This window comes from Oreochromis aureus, linkage group 6 (genome assembly GCF_013358895.1).
Source record: "Oreochromis aureus strain Israel breed Guangdong linkage group 6, ZZ_aureus, whole genome shotgun sequence".
NCBI lineage: Eukaryota > Metazoa > Chordata > Actinopteri > Cichliformes > Cichlidae > Oreochromis > Oreochromis aureus.
Genome location: NC_052947.1, coordinates 32,987,383 through 33,006,029, shown reverse-complemented (window position 1 = coordinate 33,006,029; position 18,647 = coordinate 32,987,383). Strand labels below are relative to the sequence as shown.

The following is an 18,647-nucleotide window of genomic DNA, read 5'->3' as shown; positions in this document are numbered from 1 at the left end:
GCATCCTGAGGCACTTCAGCAGGCTTCACCATCCATATGGGAGGTCATGAACACGCTGACGGCACAATCTCAGGTCATACACTTAACTGCAAACACAGACATGTCATCTATAAACACTTGAATGAAAATGAGCAGGCTTTCTATCATTTTGCTAAAATAACAGACAAGAGATTATGTGTTTTGGATCTGGATTATACGTTTTATGCTAACTGTAATAATAATATGTTGCTTACAGTAAAGATAATACAATGTTTGGGTGAATAATCACTGTTTGTAATGTGTGTTTAGCTCCTTGAGCACTCCTGATTAAGTGTGTTGATCTGCCGAATCAGAAGCACAGATCTATAGTTTGTCATTTGCTTCTATTTCATGATAGATTTTGTGAAAAATGTGTTCTACCGAAACAAAGACTTTCAGTGCAGATATTATGGCATATTGAGAGACTTCACAGGGTTAATGTAAGAATATTCTAAATTCCTAAATTCCTTTTTTTTTTTCTCAAAAAGAGTGAGGTGAAGGTGGCTCCTCATTACTGATAATGACTTTCTGGGATCTCACAGAATGACATGTGTTTATTGTATTCATCAGCAAGTTACTACCAACCAGGATTTTTAGTGTTTTTGAGGTTTTCTAAACCACTCTTACGGTTTTAACAGCCATGCAACGGTAAAAACAGTAACACTTTTGGAAACGTTTGTTTTATCTCTTTAGATGTTTTCTGTCTAAACGGTCTCGTTCTCTCCTTTCGTCTGTGTGTAGGATGTACGATGTTGGAGGTCAGAGAACGGAGCGGAGGAAGTGGATTGGCTGTTTCGAGGACGTCAGGGCGGTGCTATTCGTGGTATCGCTCAGCGGATACGACATGACCCTGGTGGAAGACCCTTCTGTGGTACAGCATGCACAGAATCACTCATTCAGAAATGTTTGTTTTGTTAAGTGAACAAAAGTAGAAGTCTTTTTTTAATTTATTCATTTATTGATTTATTTTGTAGGTCAGACTACTATTAAAGAGAGCGTTTAAAGTGACAGTGTGTCTTCTGTTCTCTCTGCAGCTGCTTGATGGTTGTAATATTTTCTCTCTGCAGAATCGTCTTCAAGAGAGCATGAAGCTCTTCTCCTCCATCTGCAATAATATCTACTTCCGCAGCACATCCATGGTGAGAAACTCATCCCTCTCTCACATCTATCCTCCTGAGGTCAAAGATATAGGAAAGTCCACAGAGCACCATCATAGGAAGGAGACGTCTTTTATTCAAAGACTAACTTTTTAATTGTTGCCTTTTTTAATCAGAAATATGTTGTGAAACTGCATAAGTGATGTTTCTGTGCTTATGTGGGCTGGTTTTATTCATTATCATCTTATCAGACTGGTAATTTATACAAAACAAATTCAGTTCGAGGTACTCGGCCGTAGTGGTTCTCTTAATGAGGACTGACAGTAGTTCCCAACAGTTTTTGGCTTAAGGGGAAAAGTTTAAGGGATCGCAAAAAATGATCGTATCCATCAGGAAAACTTAATAGCAATAACTGCTGAGATATTTCAGTCTGACCACTATTGGTGTTACATTTCAGTCTCATTTTATCAGGCAGCTGTGGCTCAGGTGCTAAAGAGGGTAAGCTACTATCCACATAAAGTAAGATGAGATACTTTATTTAGCCCAGAAGCTGGAAAATTACATGGAAAACAACTTTCCTCAATGAAACTGATATATTAACACAAGATCAAATGGATCGAAGAGGGAAAGAAATACACAAAAGAAGGGGCTCAGAGGATTTTTTTTTTTTTAAGTGAAGTGCTCAGTAGATCAAAATTTAATTGTAATATGATAAAGAGTTTAATAAGTAAAATCTGATGAATGAATGCGGATGTAGTGATACTGTGATTCCTGTGGGAATGGGAGCAGTGCTGAGCAAGTGGCTAGGAAGCAGTCTCATGTTACAGAAAAGGTTTCAGCTGAGTTAAATCTTCAGCTGAATATTGATGAAGTTGATAACAATGCACTTTATAACAAAATACCAGCAGAAACCATTTCCAAACTTTTTTTTTCATCATCACATAATAAACAATGTTGAAGAAGTCAAATATTTATTTTAATTCCTTCACTTGGCTTTTAAAAACACAAAAGAAGACGTGCAAGTTATGGAAATATAGCAAAGCTACTTTTCTGCAAATTTGAAGGAAACTACTGCAGCTGCTCGTGTTGCAACATTATAACCAATCCCTTAAAAATCAAGTCCTACATAGCAAAGTGTTACAGTTTCATCTTTATAACACTCGTAGAGAATATAACATTTCAAGTTCTGCCTATTTACCTCTATATTCAGGTATGCATCTCATTTTAAAAACTGTTGTTTGTCCTAAAACATTTAAGGACAGAGCTCAGAGCAGCTCGAGCGGACTCTAAAGCCCCTACGAGAAGCTGTGCTTTCTCTCAATGCGCCACTAAAGAAAGGAATAAACTTCCTGTGAACATGAATCCCTTAATAGCTGTAGTGTTTAAGTTCCTTTTAAAGATTAATGCTATATAAGTTTGATGGTTGTGATTTTTATCAGACTTGGGTTTGTTTTGTGATTCTGTATCAGCTGGCGTGTTTCAGTTTGTTAGGCTGGGAATCTCAGTTACATTTTAATAAGTCTTGTTTGTTTTTTGTGTATTTTATTCCTGTTTGACTTGCTCGGGAACTGCAGATGGAAATTAGCTAGTAGCTAAATCCGGTACAATGCATCTCTTCTCTTGGGAGAGTGATGTTCTTGTACAAAGTCCCTGACAAATAAATACAAACAGAAAAAGATGTCCTTGAGTGTCTAATGTAATATACTCCTTCCTATCTTGTTAACCCTCCTGTAACACCATGTTGCTCCGAGCCTTATGTTGGAAACCACTTTATTATATTTTTACAAGGTTAAAGCGTAAAGCGATGGAAAGGAAAATGTTAAACGTGTCTTTCTCTGAGACGGGAGAGAGACTTTGCCTTTGTTTTCAAGTCAAAAGACAAAAAGGGCCCGTCCAGAAAAGGTGGGAACCTCGGTTCAGTTTGACACCTCGGCTCAGGTGGGCGGAGCTCGCCGATGAATCGAGGAGAAATTAGTTAAAACTTTGTCGCTCTCCAATTGTTCCCTATGACACCATGAGACGAGCATAAAGCTAATGTGTCTGGTAAATGTTGTTTCCACACACGGATCGCTGTCTCTGCCTTTTGTCTCTGAGCGCGCTGTCACTTGCAATTAAACAGCGAGTTGTAATTAGGATGATCTTTGGCTCTCTGTTTTTCCATTCCCATTTCTGGTGGACGATCACAGTAAAACAACCGTGTAATGAACTTGTTTAGTTTATTCCACCTAACTTAAAATACAAGTTGTTGCACATAGTGATGCAAAGGCTGCGACCTCTTTTGAACACTTTTGATTAACCTTTGGAGAAAGGAAACTCCAATCTCTGAGAAAACAAAGGCCTTTGTTTGCTTTAACTTAAAGTTTTAAGTTGTGTGTGCATTATAGAAAATCTCTTCATGTGATTGTTTCTGTATTGCACCAAATCCTCTTTTCTAGTAGGTTATTCATTTTTACACTATAAAAAAACGTATTTAAGGCTTCATTAGAACCAAATAGGCAATTAAGTATCTTCGTGTGACGTGTTTATGTGCAGGGTTGTGTGTGGACCTGCATGTTAACATGGCCAACAGGCTCATTAAACAAAAGTGTTTAATGATACCTTTTTTTTTTATGTGGGAGGGAAATTTGTGACCTCCACCTCAATTAACTTTTCACTGTGGCTGGTCAGTAATAATTGCACACCTAGGTGTCGCTCCGTTTCTTGTTCATTGAAAATGTGCACAACCTTTCCCCTCTGTTGTTATTATCAGGGGGGGGTTTGCAAGTGTTTGTGTGTGTGTCCGTCTTTTTTGTGATCAGACAGGCCAGAAAGAGAGAACCTGGTCTGAGTTTTAATTGGTACACTACAAAGCCAAAAGTAGTGGTGCAGTTTAGTTGCAGTCAGGCTGAGGAAGTAAACAAAGAGACAGATTTACGAAAGGAGTCGCTGAGGTTGTTGAACTCGTCCGCAGGAAAGTGCGCGACAGATTATTGAACACTGATGTGTGGAGCGAAGCCATTGATCCACCATCAACATACCATGTTTGTGTCAACACAGCTATTGATTTTTGCATTTCATGTGAATATTTGTGATTTATTCCAGTGGATTTAATGTTTTTTCACAGTTACTGCAGAGTTTTAGTTGCAAACGTAATCTTTCTCAGGTGTTCCTTCACACTGATTTTCCTCTTGTTATGAACTCCTCTCAGCTCATTGTTTCTCTCTCTCTTTGCAGATTTTATTCATGAACAAGATAGACCTTTTTCAAGACAAGATCTTGCACTTTGGGCGACATCTGCGGTTGTATTTACCGCAATTTAAAGGTAGGATTGATATTCATTAGGCATGTTATTACCACGGTCAGCATAATAGCATGCAAAAGCCAATGGCTGTGTCCAGAATCACTCAGTAGACAGTAAGTTCACCATCTTGCAGTGCTGTATGAATACACAGTGCATTTAGAGCCGCATAGAAAGTACTGCACAATTTACGGTAACTACCCAAGCATTGAATACCATCGTCAAAAACAGCAGACAGATGCATCACGTCCTGAATTTGTCTTTAGATGCTCGGTATCATTTGTGTTTATAATAAAAATTCATGTTGGTATTTTTCTGTTTGGCCAACACTGAGCTGCCAGGTTTTAGTGTTAAAAAATCATCAATACTATGTCAAAACTTTTTAAACTATCAAGAGTTAAATGAAGCTCACACGTTTTACAAATATAAATATTTGCCGTCATAAAAGCCTAAATTTAGTCCATAATGCACAGCTTCACCTAGGGGATTTAAACACGTACATTGAATGATGAGCTCTTAGCCTCCTGCAAACTGTGATATTTTTGGGGGATTTCTGCATCTGCTCAGCATTTCACTTCTCGTGTCTCAGTGGGCTCAACAGGGGCCGTGTCCCCTCTGCTCGCATGCAAATGTCAATAAAAATGCTAAAACACTTGGGATTGGGGTCAGCCTGCAGAGCAAGAGTCTATTTCACACTGACCTCAGATGTGATGATGAGTAATACAGCGGCTCCCGGCGTTTTTATATGTGTAGGCTGTGTTTTTGTTTGCTTGGAGCTGACAGAAGTTGGATGGCTGGACTGTTGATTCATTATTCTCTAGTTTAGCTTCTCTGCTTGGTTAGTATCAGTCGTGGAAATGGACTGAGTGCATTTATTCAAGTGCTGTTATTAAGTCCAATTTTGAAGCAAGCTGCAGCGCACAGACGCACAAATTTGCTGATTACTGCTAAGTAACAGACTAATGAAACACTAGAATTTCACTTATTAAAACTGAAGCGCAAACTTCAAGCTGTTATTTGTCAGTTAATGCCATTTAATGCTTCAAAAAGTACCAACAGCACAAACACAGATGAGAGGTCCAGTTAGGTAAGTCGGCTCGGTGGACAGCTGTCTGCTCCAGCTGCCCTGTGTGGGTACACCTGTCAATCAAAGTGGCCACACCTTTAATTTAAAGCCTGTGACCTCATAGTTTTCTCTTGGATCAATAAAGTATTCTGATTCTGACTCAAAATATCCAAACAGTAGTTATTTAAAAAAAAGGTCATTCTACTTCATCCCAGTATTTATTCTTATCTAGTATAAAATGTTACTAAAACTTGCTTTTTATTCCTTTCCTCTCTCATAAATCATCTCACGACTTCTTAAATGGGACCAACTCCACATTTTTATTTTTAGACTCTACTACAGAAGATTCACAGTTCAAAATAATCATTATTTATTGTAAACTGCACCTTGGTTTGACCTCTGAATTCGTCCTCTGGCTGAAATAAGCTGTTTAACTCCTCTCCCTTTAAACCACTTTTCCTCAGAATGGTTGCGCCTCGCAAACAAAAGGTTTGAACATCAAGCAGGTGGAGCTGCTCGGATATCTGCTCCTTGACATCACAGAGAACAAAAAACTGAAAAGCAAATCGTTTAAAACTGAGTGTTGAAAGCAGTCTGAACTTCTGCCTCACAGGGATTACTCATGTATGCCTAAATTTAATGATTCAAAAATGCTGGTCGTGATTAAAATTCTTGGATGCCAAGATAAGTTCACTGGAGTGTAAATGTTAGATAGAAAACACTTAGAAAAAAGTACTGATATGAACGGGTGAATAACACGTTTTATAAAGCTCAAGTAGAGTAAAAAAAGTGCTATATAAGAACCTGTCCATCTATTTAAGAAAGCCTCACAAAAGAAACTGAAGGTGGCTGCATCAAAAGCCTAAAGGAGCAAAATCTCAAGGTAGGAAATGCAGCATGTGGTGATGTCCATGGGTCGTGACTTGGTTCAGACATTTATTTTTTGGCTTAAAATTGAAAAACGAATTCTTATATTTCAAATCATGTTAGTTTGTCCAATTAATTATGATCCTCTGAATGTGGGGGACTGAGTATAAACATGGCTGCAACAAAACTAAAGCTGAAAGTTTGCACTTTATTGCTTGATTTAAAATTACTGTGGTGGTGGAGGTGCAAAGCTACTTTGTCCAACAAATTTATGGACCAAACTGTAAATCACCCACAAGCAGCTAAAGCAGTAAAATGCTGCTTACACACACCGCACCAGTTTTAACTCAAATCAAGTGGCAGAAAATGTGCTTAAATATCTGCACCTCGAACTTTTTTGCCTTTATTAGATAATTTGCAATTGTTTTGTCTTATCTCCACTTTCTTATTGTCAGTGAAAACTTGAATAGTAAAGCTGTTTTTGTAATATAATATAAAAGTAGAAGCTTTCACTGCCTCAGTGGGCCGGTTGCCACTGGTGTCACATCTCCTCCTAAATGCAAATACATAATTCAGAATTTCATTTTTTTCAACATTAACTAAGCAACTCTGGGAGTTTTTGCAAACACATCTGATCTCTCCTCCATCATCTTCGGCAGGTGCAGACTGTGACGTGGATTCGGCCGCCCGCTTTATCGCCACCACCTTCATCTCACTAAACAAAACGCCCAGCAAACTCATCTATCACCACTTCACTACGGCCACCGACACCTCCAACATCCAGATAGTCTTCCAGGTGGTTATGGAGACAATAATCAAAGAGAACCTGGAGGCCGTGTCGCTCCTGTGACTGGCAGCGTGACAACTTTAGATGTCACATTTTAAATACTGAAATACGGAGATCATGTCACACAAACATGATGCCTGCTCTCCCTAATGTGAGGAGAACCCTGCGAGCTCTGCTGCTCTTCTTCGGTTTCACATGTAGCTTCTGAAAAACTGTTTCAAAGCAGAATGAAGTGGAGGACCACTTGGTTCATACTTTGCTTTGTGTTGGTCCCTGAAATGTTGACTTTTGAAACCTTTAATTGAAAGTAAAGGGCATTAATGTTTTATACTGTAGTTTTATACTGAAGTCAAACTATGAAAAGTGACGCTGATTTTATTTTGAAGACTGGATATAGATACATGTGGCATTTATTTGTGTCCTCCTCTGTGAACGTGGGGCCAGCATGGAGCGTGGGTGAGGGTTTACTGTTTGTTCAGTAACTTCGGTGGAGCAGCATTCACTCACGCATACCATCATGTGTTCCCCGCTCATCCATTACTTTGTCTCTGCTGTGCGTCATGCTTGTTTTTTTTAATGAGGCGGTAATCACTTTAAAAACACACCAGTGTGTGTTGACTTGACATCCTGAGCTAAAAACACCCACATTTTAATCCGTGCACATCCCCTCTGTCTTCTGATTCCTACCAGTCACACTGATATGGGGAAACTTATTAGAATTTAGTGAAAAGTGAAAAGTCTGAAAAAAAAGTCATCCCATCACCAATGAGAATTATCGTTCCAGTATTACACACGAACCCAGTTTTGTTGTGTTTTTCAGCCAGGATGAAGCCTCCTATATGTGATTTGTTTGCAATTAGCTGAGCTGGAGTTTGTTTCCAGGGCTCCCCTGTGCTACTGACTCCAGTAATAAACAAGATATGGTAATGACTGATGCAGTTTGATATGGATACTAAAAAAGAAAAACGGTGAGAAAAAACACCCCCAAGTGCCTGATGAAGTTGTTTTGCTGTGCTGTAATATAAATGCTTCATACGCATGTATGAGATGTGTTTTTCATTCTTTGTTTCTTTTTCTGAATTATTTTTCATGTTTTCAGTTCATTAAGTGTTACGTCCTGAGACTTACTTTATGGTTTGTACTGAATCTGGAGTATAAAATAAATGTTATGCTGCCAACTCAAAGGAAATCATGCAAATGGATAAGATTCAAATAATCCCGTGCTGGATCACTTATGTGTCCCCTGTGCAGTTGAAGATTTAATGACACAGTTAGACCACACAGCAGGTTACCAGTGTTTGTTCATTTTAATAGATAAAATAAATAAAAGTACTTTACAGTAAATCTGCTCTGCAGTGGACTTCTCGTATATTTAATACAGTTTGGCAACATAGGTAAATGTCAGGGTTCAAACACTTAAGATGAGAAATCATTTGGGAAGAAAATGGCTTCAGCTAACATCTCCCACACAGATTTATTTCTTGTTTTTTCTTTTACACACATGTCTACGCAACCAAAGCAAAACTGAACAGTGTTGGGGGGTTAAATTAGAGAACATTCAGAGTCTGCAGCGGTCCGTGATTGACAATTTGTGCGTCTTTCCCGGGAGTTGCCACCAAACCCTCACACTCATGCATCCTCGTTACTTCTTTCCTTTTTTCCGGTTTCCACAGCAGTGCTCCCGGGAGTCTGCGGAGGACGAGTCCGATCGAGACTCACGCGGACAGGCAGTCCAGGGAGTCCAGGGTGAGGAAGACGTCCGCCTTGCACTGGAAGGTGCCCGTCCCGTCCCGCATCAGCTCGCAGCTCTTCAGGTTTGGAGAGATGTCCTTCACGCAGATGGCCTGCATGAGGCGAAAATCAATCACAGATGAGAGAATTTAAAGGGAAAAGACGAGTCCTGTTTAACCAGCCTGAAAACCTGAAAACCAACATTTCACTGATTTACACCGATTACATAAAATCATGCAGACTAAAATAATTAATCCTGGAGTTATGGATGTAATCAGTTTACATTTAGTTAAATATGCGATAGCTGTTTTATTAAAGCTGACCTTCAGCGCCCAATCCTTTGATTTTTCTGTTTTCTTTTGTTGTTGTTTTTGTCTTTATGATATATATATAAAAAAAATCAGGAGTATTAATTCAATCTCATCCTGATTTTTTTGTTTGTTTGTTTGTTTGTTTTGTTTAAAGATGTCAAACTTTAAGCACTAATTAATCGCCAGTGTGGGTCTTAGAGCTGAATGGAAAGCAAACTTTACGCGCACACCTTCTTCATTTTACTCTGAATGGTCACGTTTTAAAGCGCTTCCTAACAAGAATAACGTTTGTAGTATGTTCTTTTTTTGGCACTCACCATGCTTTTGAGGATGGAGATCTGCCTGGAACTATCCGGGATTACGTTGTTACCGACTGTCTCTCCGCTCTCCATCAGCGTCTCCTCGGAGTCGGATCTCCGGACGTACGGTGACCTCCTGATACCGGACAGCAAACCCGAGGCGCGACCAACCGAGTAGTAACTGGGACCGGTGGTCTGCTTGTACCAGGCTTCGACTGAATAGCAGGAGATGAGCAGAGACACTCCAACGCACACCACAGCGAACCTGACTGACTTCTCCATGTCTGGAACCGTCTTGGCACGTTTTACGCAGGACTTTTCTCGTCAGCGGTGCGTTTGTTTTGCTTGGTGTTCAGGAAACTTTCTGCTGCTTATATAGGCTGACTGGGCGACGTTATCGTGACCCAGGTCGTTCGTCAAATCAGAGTTATGAGGTGGGCGGATGATGATCCATCTTCAAAAGGAAAAAAAAAAAAACATCCGAATTGATCCGTTCTTGATGGTTTGATGGCGCCACTGGAATGTGTTTGTGTGTGTATGTGGTAAGTGATAGTTGGAGGGTCATCGGACGTCAGCAAATCTCTGACCTTTGAAGAGGTCAGAGCGAAATTGATTAACATCAGTCGACCGTGACAGACACGGACACTGTAGTCAAAACACAATAGACACCGGATATCGACAAATTAAAGGAAGACACCTTGTATTTCACTGATTCATTCCTAAAAGAACTCTAAATGAGCGACAGGTGACTTTCTTTTTTCCTCTTTCCAAAAGATATTCCCTGATTTGTCGTTTTGTTGATGGTTGTAGAGATGCTGCTTAAGAAGTTGGTTGAAAATCCCTCAAATGTTCAGTTAGAATCAAAATTGGTAAGTGTGAAGGTCTCAGCATATGATTCACATCATTCTCATTCTCATGAAACTATTAAGTGAGTCAGTGCCCCCTTTGGATGAGGAGCTTTGTCATCTTGGAAGAAGCAGTCATCTAAGGGAATAAGTGGAGTGAAACCATGCCAGCAAAATGCCACCCACAGCATAACAGAATTACTGAATAACCTCACTTGAGGGGTAAAGGGTTCCAATTTTTCCTTTAATAAATCACCCAGTAATAGCTTATGAGACTGCGTGTGTGTCCTAACTGCACGTATTTATTAAATCTCAATGTAAAATAATCAGACTGGTCAATTTTCAGAATTTCTTGGTTGAGTTTTCACATCAGTGAAAAGTTACGATTCATTACTTCATTCATAGAAATCAGCTCGATCAAGCAAAATCAGAGCAAAGGGCTTCAAAATCTTGAATTTGAAGTCAGATAGATCAGGAATGAAAAGATGAGCCGATCGATGAGTGAACGAGTTTTAACAGCTTCCTACAAGGATTTAACGAACCACTCTGACTTCAAAGTGGAGCTCAGAGGAAAAACGGTCCTATTTCAGCAGAACCCATTTCGAGATTGATCCGCTGACATCACCAGTCATGCGTCATGAACTCCACCACGTCTTCAATTATCAGATCAACCTATCAACAATAACAAAAACAGTTAAATGGTGTTTAAATATGTTGCCTTTCTATAACTCAGGGCTATGTTCGGAGAGTGGATAAAGTGAAAATGAACCTTAAATGTACAGAGACGGAGAAAAACGATGAGCAATTAAATTATGCAGTAAAATAAAGCGGACGGTACAAATTAAAGCAACTAAAATTGTTTATTTTAAGCATTAAAAGCATCGCTGACATACAAAATTAGAAATTACAATAAACATCTTGTATTTTACAAAATAAATGCCCTCATCCATAGAGCTTTATCAGTCAAGATGACTGAAGGTACCATTAGGGTCCCTCATAATCCATTGTAAAGTGGTCTGCAGTGCGGCTCCAGTTTGTCCTCCAGGACATAGTCTGGTCCACAGACCCAGGGATCGCCAGTCCTCCACTGCCACTTCTGCAGATCCTGCCTCAGGCTCTCCAGCACGCCGCTGTAGGACGGGTCTGACACCAGGTTCTTCGTTTCCAGTGGGTCTGTCCTGTGTTAGTGATGCAATTATTAATATTTAAACATTTTAGAAAGACTGAGCTCATAAGCCACAATTACTCACTGCAAATCCCTCCATCTAATGCAAAAATAATGAGTTTTATTTACTAAAATGACTCTTCAACTATAGCTTCTGTTAGTTTGATTAAAATTAGTCACTTTTTCAAGGAAATATGTTGGCGTTAAACTGTTGAACCGTCCAGGGTTTAACATGAATCTCACCCCATGACACATGCGAAAGGCTACAGCTTCTCCACAACCCTAAACTCAATAAGAAAATGGGTGGATGGAGTTTTGCCTCCATTCCCAGTGAAAATAATAAGCATTTAATTGGCTAATATATTATCTGACTGGTGTTTTTTCCCCCACACATTACATTTAAAAGTACTAAATATGGCCTAAGAATGAAACCGACTTAACTCTTAATTTGCTTTAAAAAGCTTAATATTACCATCAAATACTTTTTTAAAATGCACTACATACCTAAGTTTAAATAAGGCATTTATGTTGGTTTATTATTCATTAATTAAAACCTTTAGGTCACCAGTCATTAGCACAGCAGGAAAGAAGAGTAAGAAATGAATGGTGAAATAAATTATGACAAGTAATAATCCATTAAAATGTTCTTATACAAGTGTATGCCTTCATTATAGTGTGTTATAAGTCATTCATTAAATGTTTTTATACTGTGCATTCAATCAGGTTGTTGAAAATATGTTTTAAATTAAGCTAAACGTGGTTTTCAAAGCCAATCCGTGGTGTAGTTTTAGTTTTCAACTATCAATAGTGTTCATTATTGGAAAAACTGAGAAAAAAGAAACTTGATTACGTTTGTGCTTGTTCCCTCTTCAGCTAACTGTCATCTTCATCCGTTGTTATGAATGTCATCTTTAAAAAAGCTTTACACTCTAAGGAACTGAGGGAACAGTCTGTTAACGGTCTGATATAAGATGTGAATGATGTGTCTGCAGATGTGGTGGACTCAACTAGTGGACCATCTACGTTTTCTACTCACAACTGATTAACCTCAGTGTAAAAGTCACAGCAAAGGCGGTGCTGCTGATTTTTAGTGTGAAAGACGGCATAGCTCGTTATCAACATCCTCCTCAGTTTTTCACTTGTTTCTGCTGCAGTGAACAATTACGGACACACAAACCGTGAAATAAAAAGCTTTAAATGGAAACAGCCTGCTATTTATGTATAGCATTTTTTTAGTGACCACTCAAAGTGCTTCAAAAGACGAGTTGCATTTAACCAGTACATGTTTCTTCTGTACTCTTTAAGCACTTTATCCTTCTCACATCCATAGCAGATTGAGAATCACCAATTAACCTAACATGCATGTCTCTTTCTGTGTTGTTGAATATGTGGGTGGAGGGCAGGAGATTCATACCAGGAATCTTTACCATCAAATGCAACAGTGTTTGAAAAAAAAAAAAAAAAGAGTTTTAAATACTGATTCATCACAAAAACAAAAATCTGAACAATCATGGCAAATAAAATTTGCTCAACATGTGATTCTTTTTCTGTTTTTGACCTCTGCTCTTTGTTTTCTGAGACAAAGTTGTTACCTTGTCACTAAATCAGCTGTTTTAGGTTTATCTCACTGGACTCGGTGGATGCCCCTGTCATCCACTGATCAAGGTCAAGTATTGTGATCCACTTTTCCGTGAAGACCTTTTAACTCCCGTCCTTTGCGGGGACTGATACTTATCAGGAATAAGGTCCTGTTTGCTTCTCTGGATCAGCTCTAACAAAGTGAGCGACAGCAGCTGTTACAGACCTGGTGTCGTACAGCTCCCAGCGAGCTCTGTAGTAGTACTGCTCCAGGCTTTTAAACCAGTGTGTCGGCTGACTCAGCGTGGTGCGGTTCAGCAGGTCCTGAAAGGTGGGCGACACGTACAGATCTTGGTCGATAGGGAAGGGCATACGGTAGTGCAGGTTGTGCAGAAGGTGGTACGGCCCCTGCTGAATAGAGCGAATCGGGTAGTACATGGTGACCTGAAATCAAAGCAAAAGTTTTAGTTAAAGACATTTTATTCTCTCATTAAAGTGGTGCTGTCATGTTTTTCTTGATTTTCTGTCTTATTAACACTTTTGCAACAGCGAATTTAAAATAAAGATGTCAGTGTACGTGCAATTAATCCTTCTGAGCCAAAAGCTTCACAGTACTCTAAGCACTTGGTTTTAGACTTCTTTCCCTACTCTTGGCTCAGTGTGACTCCAGTGAAAGCAAATATTCTTATACGGTTGTGTCAGGCATACAACTTTGGCTGTAAGCACAGCAGCCCACTGCTGTTCAAACCTTTTGCTTGTAAGGGTCAGCCAATCAGAAAAAAGTTGGCTTCAAGAAAGAGGAGCGAAAATAGCTCATCATCATAAGGAATATTTTAAACTAAGACTCAAGCAAGTCTACCACAGTCGAGTCCAAAATTAAGCTAAAGTAGTGGTGATGTCCTGACCTCGTGCAGGGACTGGCTGGAGTAGACTGTGTGCCAGCTGGTGGGCTCAGTTACCAAAGCAGGGAGTAACGAGCGGCCAGTGAGGTGGACCTGGGAGGCAGGGGTGCCAGGTAGGCTGTAGGATGGGTAAGGAACAGAGAACCAGTCGAGGATGGTGGGAGTGATGTCTGCAAAAATAAAAGGAAAAGAAAAGATAGTAAAAACAAACAAACAAAAAAATGACAGATGTTCAAGTACATTTTAAACTAAGGGATACCTTCATATTTATACAACACCGTCAAAAGAAAGAAAAAGAAAGCCACATATCTCTGTATTTTTGTTAGTATTTGTTGATAGGTTGAGAAAATACTTCTACCCCTACTTGTACAGTCTATTAATCTATTAATTTTTTTATCCTTCTATCAATATTTCATGCTCTGTTGTTAAGTCTCCATCTAGTGGCTGCTTCAGATCAACACACTGACTCTTCTGCTCTGTCACTCTTTACTTTACTGGCTCGTAATTGTTAGAATTTTTTTATTGTTTGTTATTCACAATCAAGAAAGGTTTAGGAATGAGTGGTATAAGTATTTAACATTAACCTGCAGCTCACTCTGTGCTCACAATGGATAGCGGCTTAATTTTAAGGCCTATAATACTGAGAAAAGGTCCATTTGCATCGTTCCTTGTATCTTCAGTTTTCTTACCCAGCAGGCTGACGTAGGCCTCGCTGGTGTCTCCCCATCGCTCCCTGTGCTCCGGAGAGGACACCAGCATCGGCTCTGCCGTTCCAGAGTGATACAGGTTGGTTCTGCCATTCGGGAAGGGGATACCGTTGTCTGAGCTGTAGATGATCAGAGTGTCGTTCTCATAACCGGCTTCTCTGAGCTCCTGAAGAACTAAACCGATACCTGCAGGGGATATGCGCAGCCTCGTAGTTTAGTGTTTTACAAGCTTCTTTTTCTATGTTATAAAACTGTTACGCACCCTGATCCAGCCGGCTCACTGTGGTGTACAGTGCAGCCAAGTCAGCTCGTGATGCAGGTGTATCCGGCACAAAAGGAGGAACCTAAAGTGCACAAGATGAGGAAATTCTGCATTATCATGTGTTAAAGTTCTGTAGCTTTAATTCAACCATCATGATAACTTGAAAAGTAAAAAAAGAAAAAAGAAAAAAAGTAAAGACTAATCATATGACGAGGGTTGAATCAGAAACACAAACTGGGATACGAGAAAAAGCTGTGGAAAATTTTGGCATTTGGAAATTTCTGTTAATTTCAACTGCAGGCTGTGCATGCTGTAATGCAAAGCAGCAATGAGCTCAAGATCAAACACTAAAGAAACACTTTTTAACCAGAGTATAGCATCAAGTTAACTTAACCTCGGGGATATTGATCTGGAGCCCTACAGCAGGCCACTGGTGTGAATGTCTCAAACTTCATGACGGTGCACTGAGGGCTCATTGTACTCAAGTTGTTCCTGTGCTCACTGCCCGGCACCGTGGAGCCTGACTGTCATTTACTATAAAATGCCAGAATTTGTAAGTCCACCACTGTCACCCTGTAATTTTCATAGATGAGAGCAGGCTCATCCTGAGCACATGTGACAGTCTGGAGAAGTCTGGAGAAGTTGCAGAGAATGTAATGCTGCCTGGAATGTTGTTCAGCATGACCAGTTTGGTGATGGTTCTGTGATGGACTGGGGAAGCATATTTATGCAGGATGCAGAGACTTCTACAGGCTAGGCAACGGCACACGCAGTTCAATGGCACAGTGGTTCCTGGGTTTCTCCAGTTGCACGACAAAGCCTGGCTTCATGTGGCGAGAGTATGCATGCACTTCCTGAAGTAACTGATGCCACCGACTGGGCCCCTTGTTTGCCTGACCTAAATCCAATAGAACAACTCTGGTATGTTATGTTTTAAGCTATCTGATGCTGCCAGGTTACACCTCAGACTATCTATGAGCTCAGTGATGTCCGGGTCCAGATCTGGAGATCAGGAAATTCCCCATGATACCATCTATCATCTCAGTAGGAGCATGCCCCGACACTGTCAGGCATGTATACAACAATGTCAGCCGCTGCAATGAAATTTCAGCAAAATGGACTAGCCTGCTTTGATTTTTATAGCCTTTTTCTTTTTAAAACAGTAAAATAATGACATAAAACAGATATTAAAGTAGAAACTGGGATTTCTCTGACCTTTACTTGGTCTGGTGTGTAATACTGTGGTGTCCAGTCAGGGATTCTACCCATCTCCTTTTCACCATTCCCAAACTTCTCACAGAAAGCTCCGTATTGGGGCTGCGAGTGTCCACATCGATGAGTATCATGGAAGGCAACATAAAGGAAAAATGGCCTCTCTTCACTCTTTATATTCTCCCGGTTACTTTCTTCTGCTTTTTCCCCGTTCTTTCGTTGAAAGGCTTCCTCTTTGTGAGTCTGGAAAAACTTGCGGACCAGGAGTTTAATGCGAGTGATGTTCCTCCCCACCTGGAGGACAGAGCTGTTTTCCTCTGTGTAGGCAAAGTCAAAGGGGTAAACAGATCCAGGGCCAACATGCTTCTTTCCAATTATACCTGTGAAGAAAGAATCAGTGAATTTAAAAAGTAAAAAATAAGAAAGATTTATTTATAGACATGAGAAAAACGGGTCATTTTGTTATCTACCTGTGTGTACGTTGGTTTGTTTGAGAAGCAGCGGCAGACTTTGTACTTCATCAAAAGAATTAAAGTGATGGACTCCTTGATGAAGTCCATAAATGCCATTCTGATGCTGGAAACCACAAGAGAAACACACCTCAATAATTCACATCGCTTTAATGAGAGGCATTCACAGGTGTGTGTGTGTCTCACCTGTGGCAGGCCGGTGAGGATGGCGGAGCGGCTGGGTGAACAGCTGCTGACAGATGTGAAGGCGTTCTTGAACACCACGCTGCGCTGAGCCAGAGAGCGCAGGTGAGGCGTGTGGACCACAGAGTTGTTATAAACCTCTGTCTCGAAACCTGCATCATCAGCTGTGAGGAGGAGGAAAAGACAGAAACTGATGCGGGAGCTCAAACAAAATGCCCATAACTGACTTTTAATCATCTCTAAAATCTTTGGCATCTACATACTGCTTTGCAAAGTCAGTAGGGTAATGAAACCTGGCTTTAAGTCACAATTCCAGTTCTTCTCAGAAGTACAGGATGGGTTTAAGGTTGGGGTTTAGTGCAGAGGATTTAAGTAGGAAAAGTGTTTCTTGATGGATCAGGCTTCATGTAAAGAGACACTGACATTTTTCTTTTTCCCGGAGTATAGTTTTAATTTTTTTTCCAATTCTCTGGCATTTTCTGACAGATCATTTTAGATTAGTTTTACTTTAAACATATTCCTTTATAGAATATTTGTACGATAATAAAAATCTACTTGCATGAAGGTTAAAACATTCAGAAAAACATCCGGCTCAAGATTGTAACACACAAACCGACTTCTGCCTCATATTTAGTTTGTTTGGATTTGGTCAACTTAATTATTTTATGTTATGGAGAGAGGTTCTACTAATAAACAAAATAAAAGCAACTGCCTAAAACAGTTATAACCTCTATCATGCACTTTCAGTACTGTGCAAATCTTGTGCCTCTACTTATTTCTTTATACAGAGTTTATACAATCCAAAAAGTCAATATTTGGTATGACTATCCTTTTTCTTCAACACAGCCTGAACTGTCTTGGGCAAGCTTTCTTGTAATTCTTTTTGAGCAGTCTTCAGGAATCGTTCTCCAGGCTTCTTGAAGGACATTCAAAGCTGTTCTTTTGCACTGTTCCCTATCACTATAATGATAAAGTCTCTGGGGAGGCCAATCCATGACTGATGGTACTCCAGTATGTGTTTTTCTATCCAGGCATGCTTTCACTGCATTGTCAGTGCATTTGGGATCATTTGATCATCCTGAAATATTAAAGCTGTTTTTAGTAAGATGCTTTCTGCATCCATCTCTGTGTCCATCAGTTTTTATGATCCCCAGCTGCAGCCCCAAACCATGACAGAGCCTGCCCTGATACAGATAGCTGTAGACACTCGCTGTTGTACCTCTCTCCTGATCTTCTCTTTACATACTAACAATGATTTGAACCAACAATCTCAAATTTGGATTCATATGTGGATTCAATATGGAGAAAATACTGTTACTGCTGATTTTCAGTTCAATTCTTGTGTAATTTGGTGTACCTTAGCCTTTTCCCCATTTCGCTTTCATTAATCATTAATGCTGAAGATAGTTTTTTTTTTTTTAAGCCTGCCACTTTTGAGTGGATTGAAAATGAGTGAACAAGCAGCCAATGTCCAATGAAAATCTTCGGGAACTATTGAACCTCAGTTATATAACGAATTAAAGGGTGGCTCGAGATTTTTGCACAGAATTGTAATGGCAACAGGAGGGTATATTTCAGCATTTTAAATTTCCAGCCATATAACAGAAAGGATTTATAGTTTCTCCAGGAGCACAAAAACGTGAACTCACCAATTATTAGAAGCACATTTCTTGTTTTGGACTCTCCGATGCAACATGATGCTAAAAAAATAAGACAGACAACCCGAGGGAGCATGTTGACCTCTTCCTCTATTTCTCCACAGAAAAATAAACTTTAAATATGAAAATAAAACTCGCTAAAGTTAGCACTTAAAGGCACCGTTGGAACGCCGTGAAACATGCTTCCTCAAACAACTCAAACCCCGCCCACT

The 18,647-nt window shown here is 39.8% G+C and overlaps 3 protein-coding genes across 3 annotated transcripts in view; 1 reads left to right on the top strand and 2 right to left on the bottom strand.

Moving 5' to 3' along the window:
- gnav1 (guanine nucleotide binding protein (G protein) alpha v1) overlaps positions 1-8,155 on the top strand; it is a 36,505-nt gene extending 28,350 nt beyond the window's left edge. The window contains exons 6-9 of the mRNA XM_031753254.2: positions 760-889; positions 1,086-1,157; positions 4,329-4,416; positions 6,985-8,155. Of these exons, the coding sequence (XP_031609114.1) occupies positions 760-889; positions 1,086-1,157; positions 4,329-4,416; positions 6,985-7,175 (481 nt within the window). The 3' untranslated portion in view covers positions 7,176-8,155. The remainder of the gene's footprint in view (positions 1-759; positions 890-1,085; positions 1,158-4,328; positions 4,417-6,984) is intronic.
- On the bottom strand, positions 7,658-9,855 carry npb (neuropeptide B). The gene is made up of 2 exons (XM_031752691.2): positions 9,472-9,855; positions 7,658-8,956 (listed from the first exon to the last, which is right to left on the bottom strand). Exons 1-2 carry the CDS (start codon positions 9,733-9,735, stop codon positions 8,828-8,830), a joined length of 393 nt encoding a protein of 130 aa, XP_031608551.1. The 5' UTR covers positions 9,736-9,855; the 3' UTR covers positions 7,658-8,827.
- Positions 9,856-11,139: 1,284 nt separating this feature from the next.
- sgsh (N-sulfoglucosamine sulfohydrolase (sulfamidase)) lies at positions 11,140-18,638 on the bottom strand. The gene is made up of 9 exons (XM_031753243.2): positions 18,427-18,638; positions 16,781-16,941; positions 16,595-16,700; positions 16,128-16,504; positions 14,913-14,994; positions 14,633-14,836; positions 13,947-14,113; positions 13,268-13,485; positions 11,140-11,476 (listed from the first exon to the last, which is right to left on the bottom strand). The coding sequence occupies exons 1-9, from the start codon at positions 18,509-18,511 to the stop codon at positions 11,293-11,295; spliced, it is 1,584 nt and encodes a 527-aa protein (XP_031609103.1). The 5' UTR covers positions 18,512-18,638; the 3' UTR covers positions 11,140-11,292.
- Between the last annotated feature and the right edge of the window lie 9 nt (positions 18,639-18,647).

Bases quoted from the DNA above. Each gene is read 5' to 3' on its own strand.
- npb (XM_031752691.2), bottom strand. From the start codon at position 9,735: ATGGAGAAGTCAGTCAGGTTCGCTGTGGTGTGCGTTGGAGTGTCTCTG. The intron at 8,957-9,471 runs GTGAGTGCCAAA...CGCCTCATGCAG, and splicing joins TCTCCATCCTCAAAAGCATG to GCCATCTGCGTGAAGGACAT.
- sgsh (XM_031753243.2), bottom strand. From the start codon at position 18,511: ATGCTCCCTCGGGTTGTCTGTCTTATTTTTTTAGCATCATGTTGCATC. The intron at 16,942-18,426 runs GTGAGTTCACGT...TCCTCCTCACAG, and splicing joins AAATGTGCTTCTAATAATTG to CTGATGATGCAGGTTTCGAG. The intron at 14,995-16,127 runs GTCAGAGAAATC...TGTGCACTTTAG, and splicing joins ACACACCAGACCAAGTAAAG to GTTCCTCCTTTTGTGCCGGA.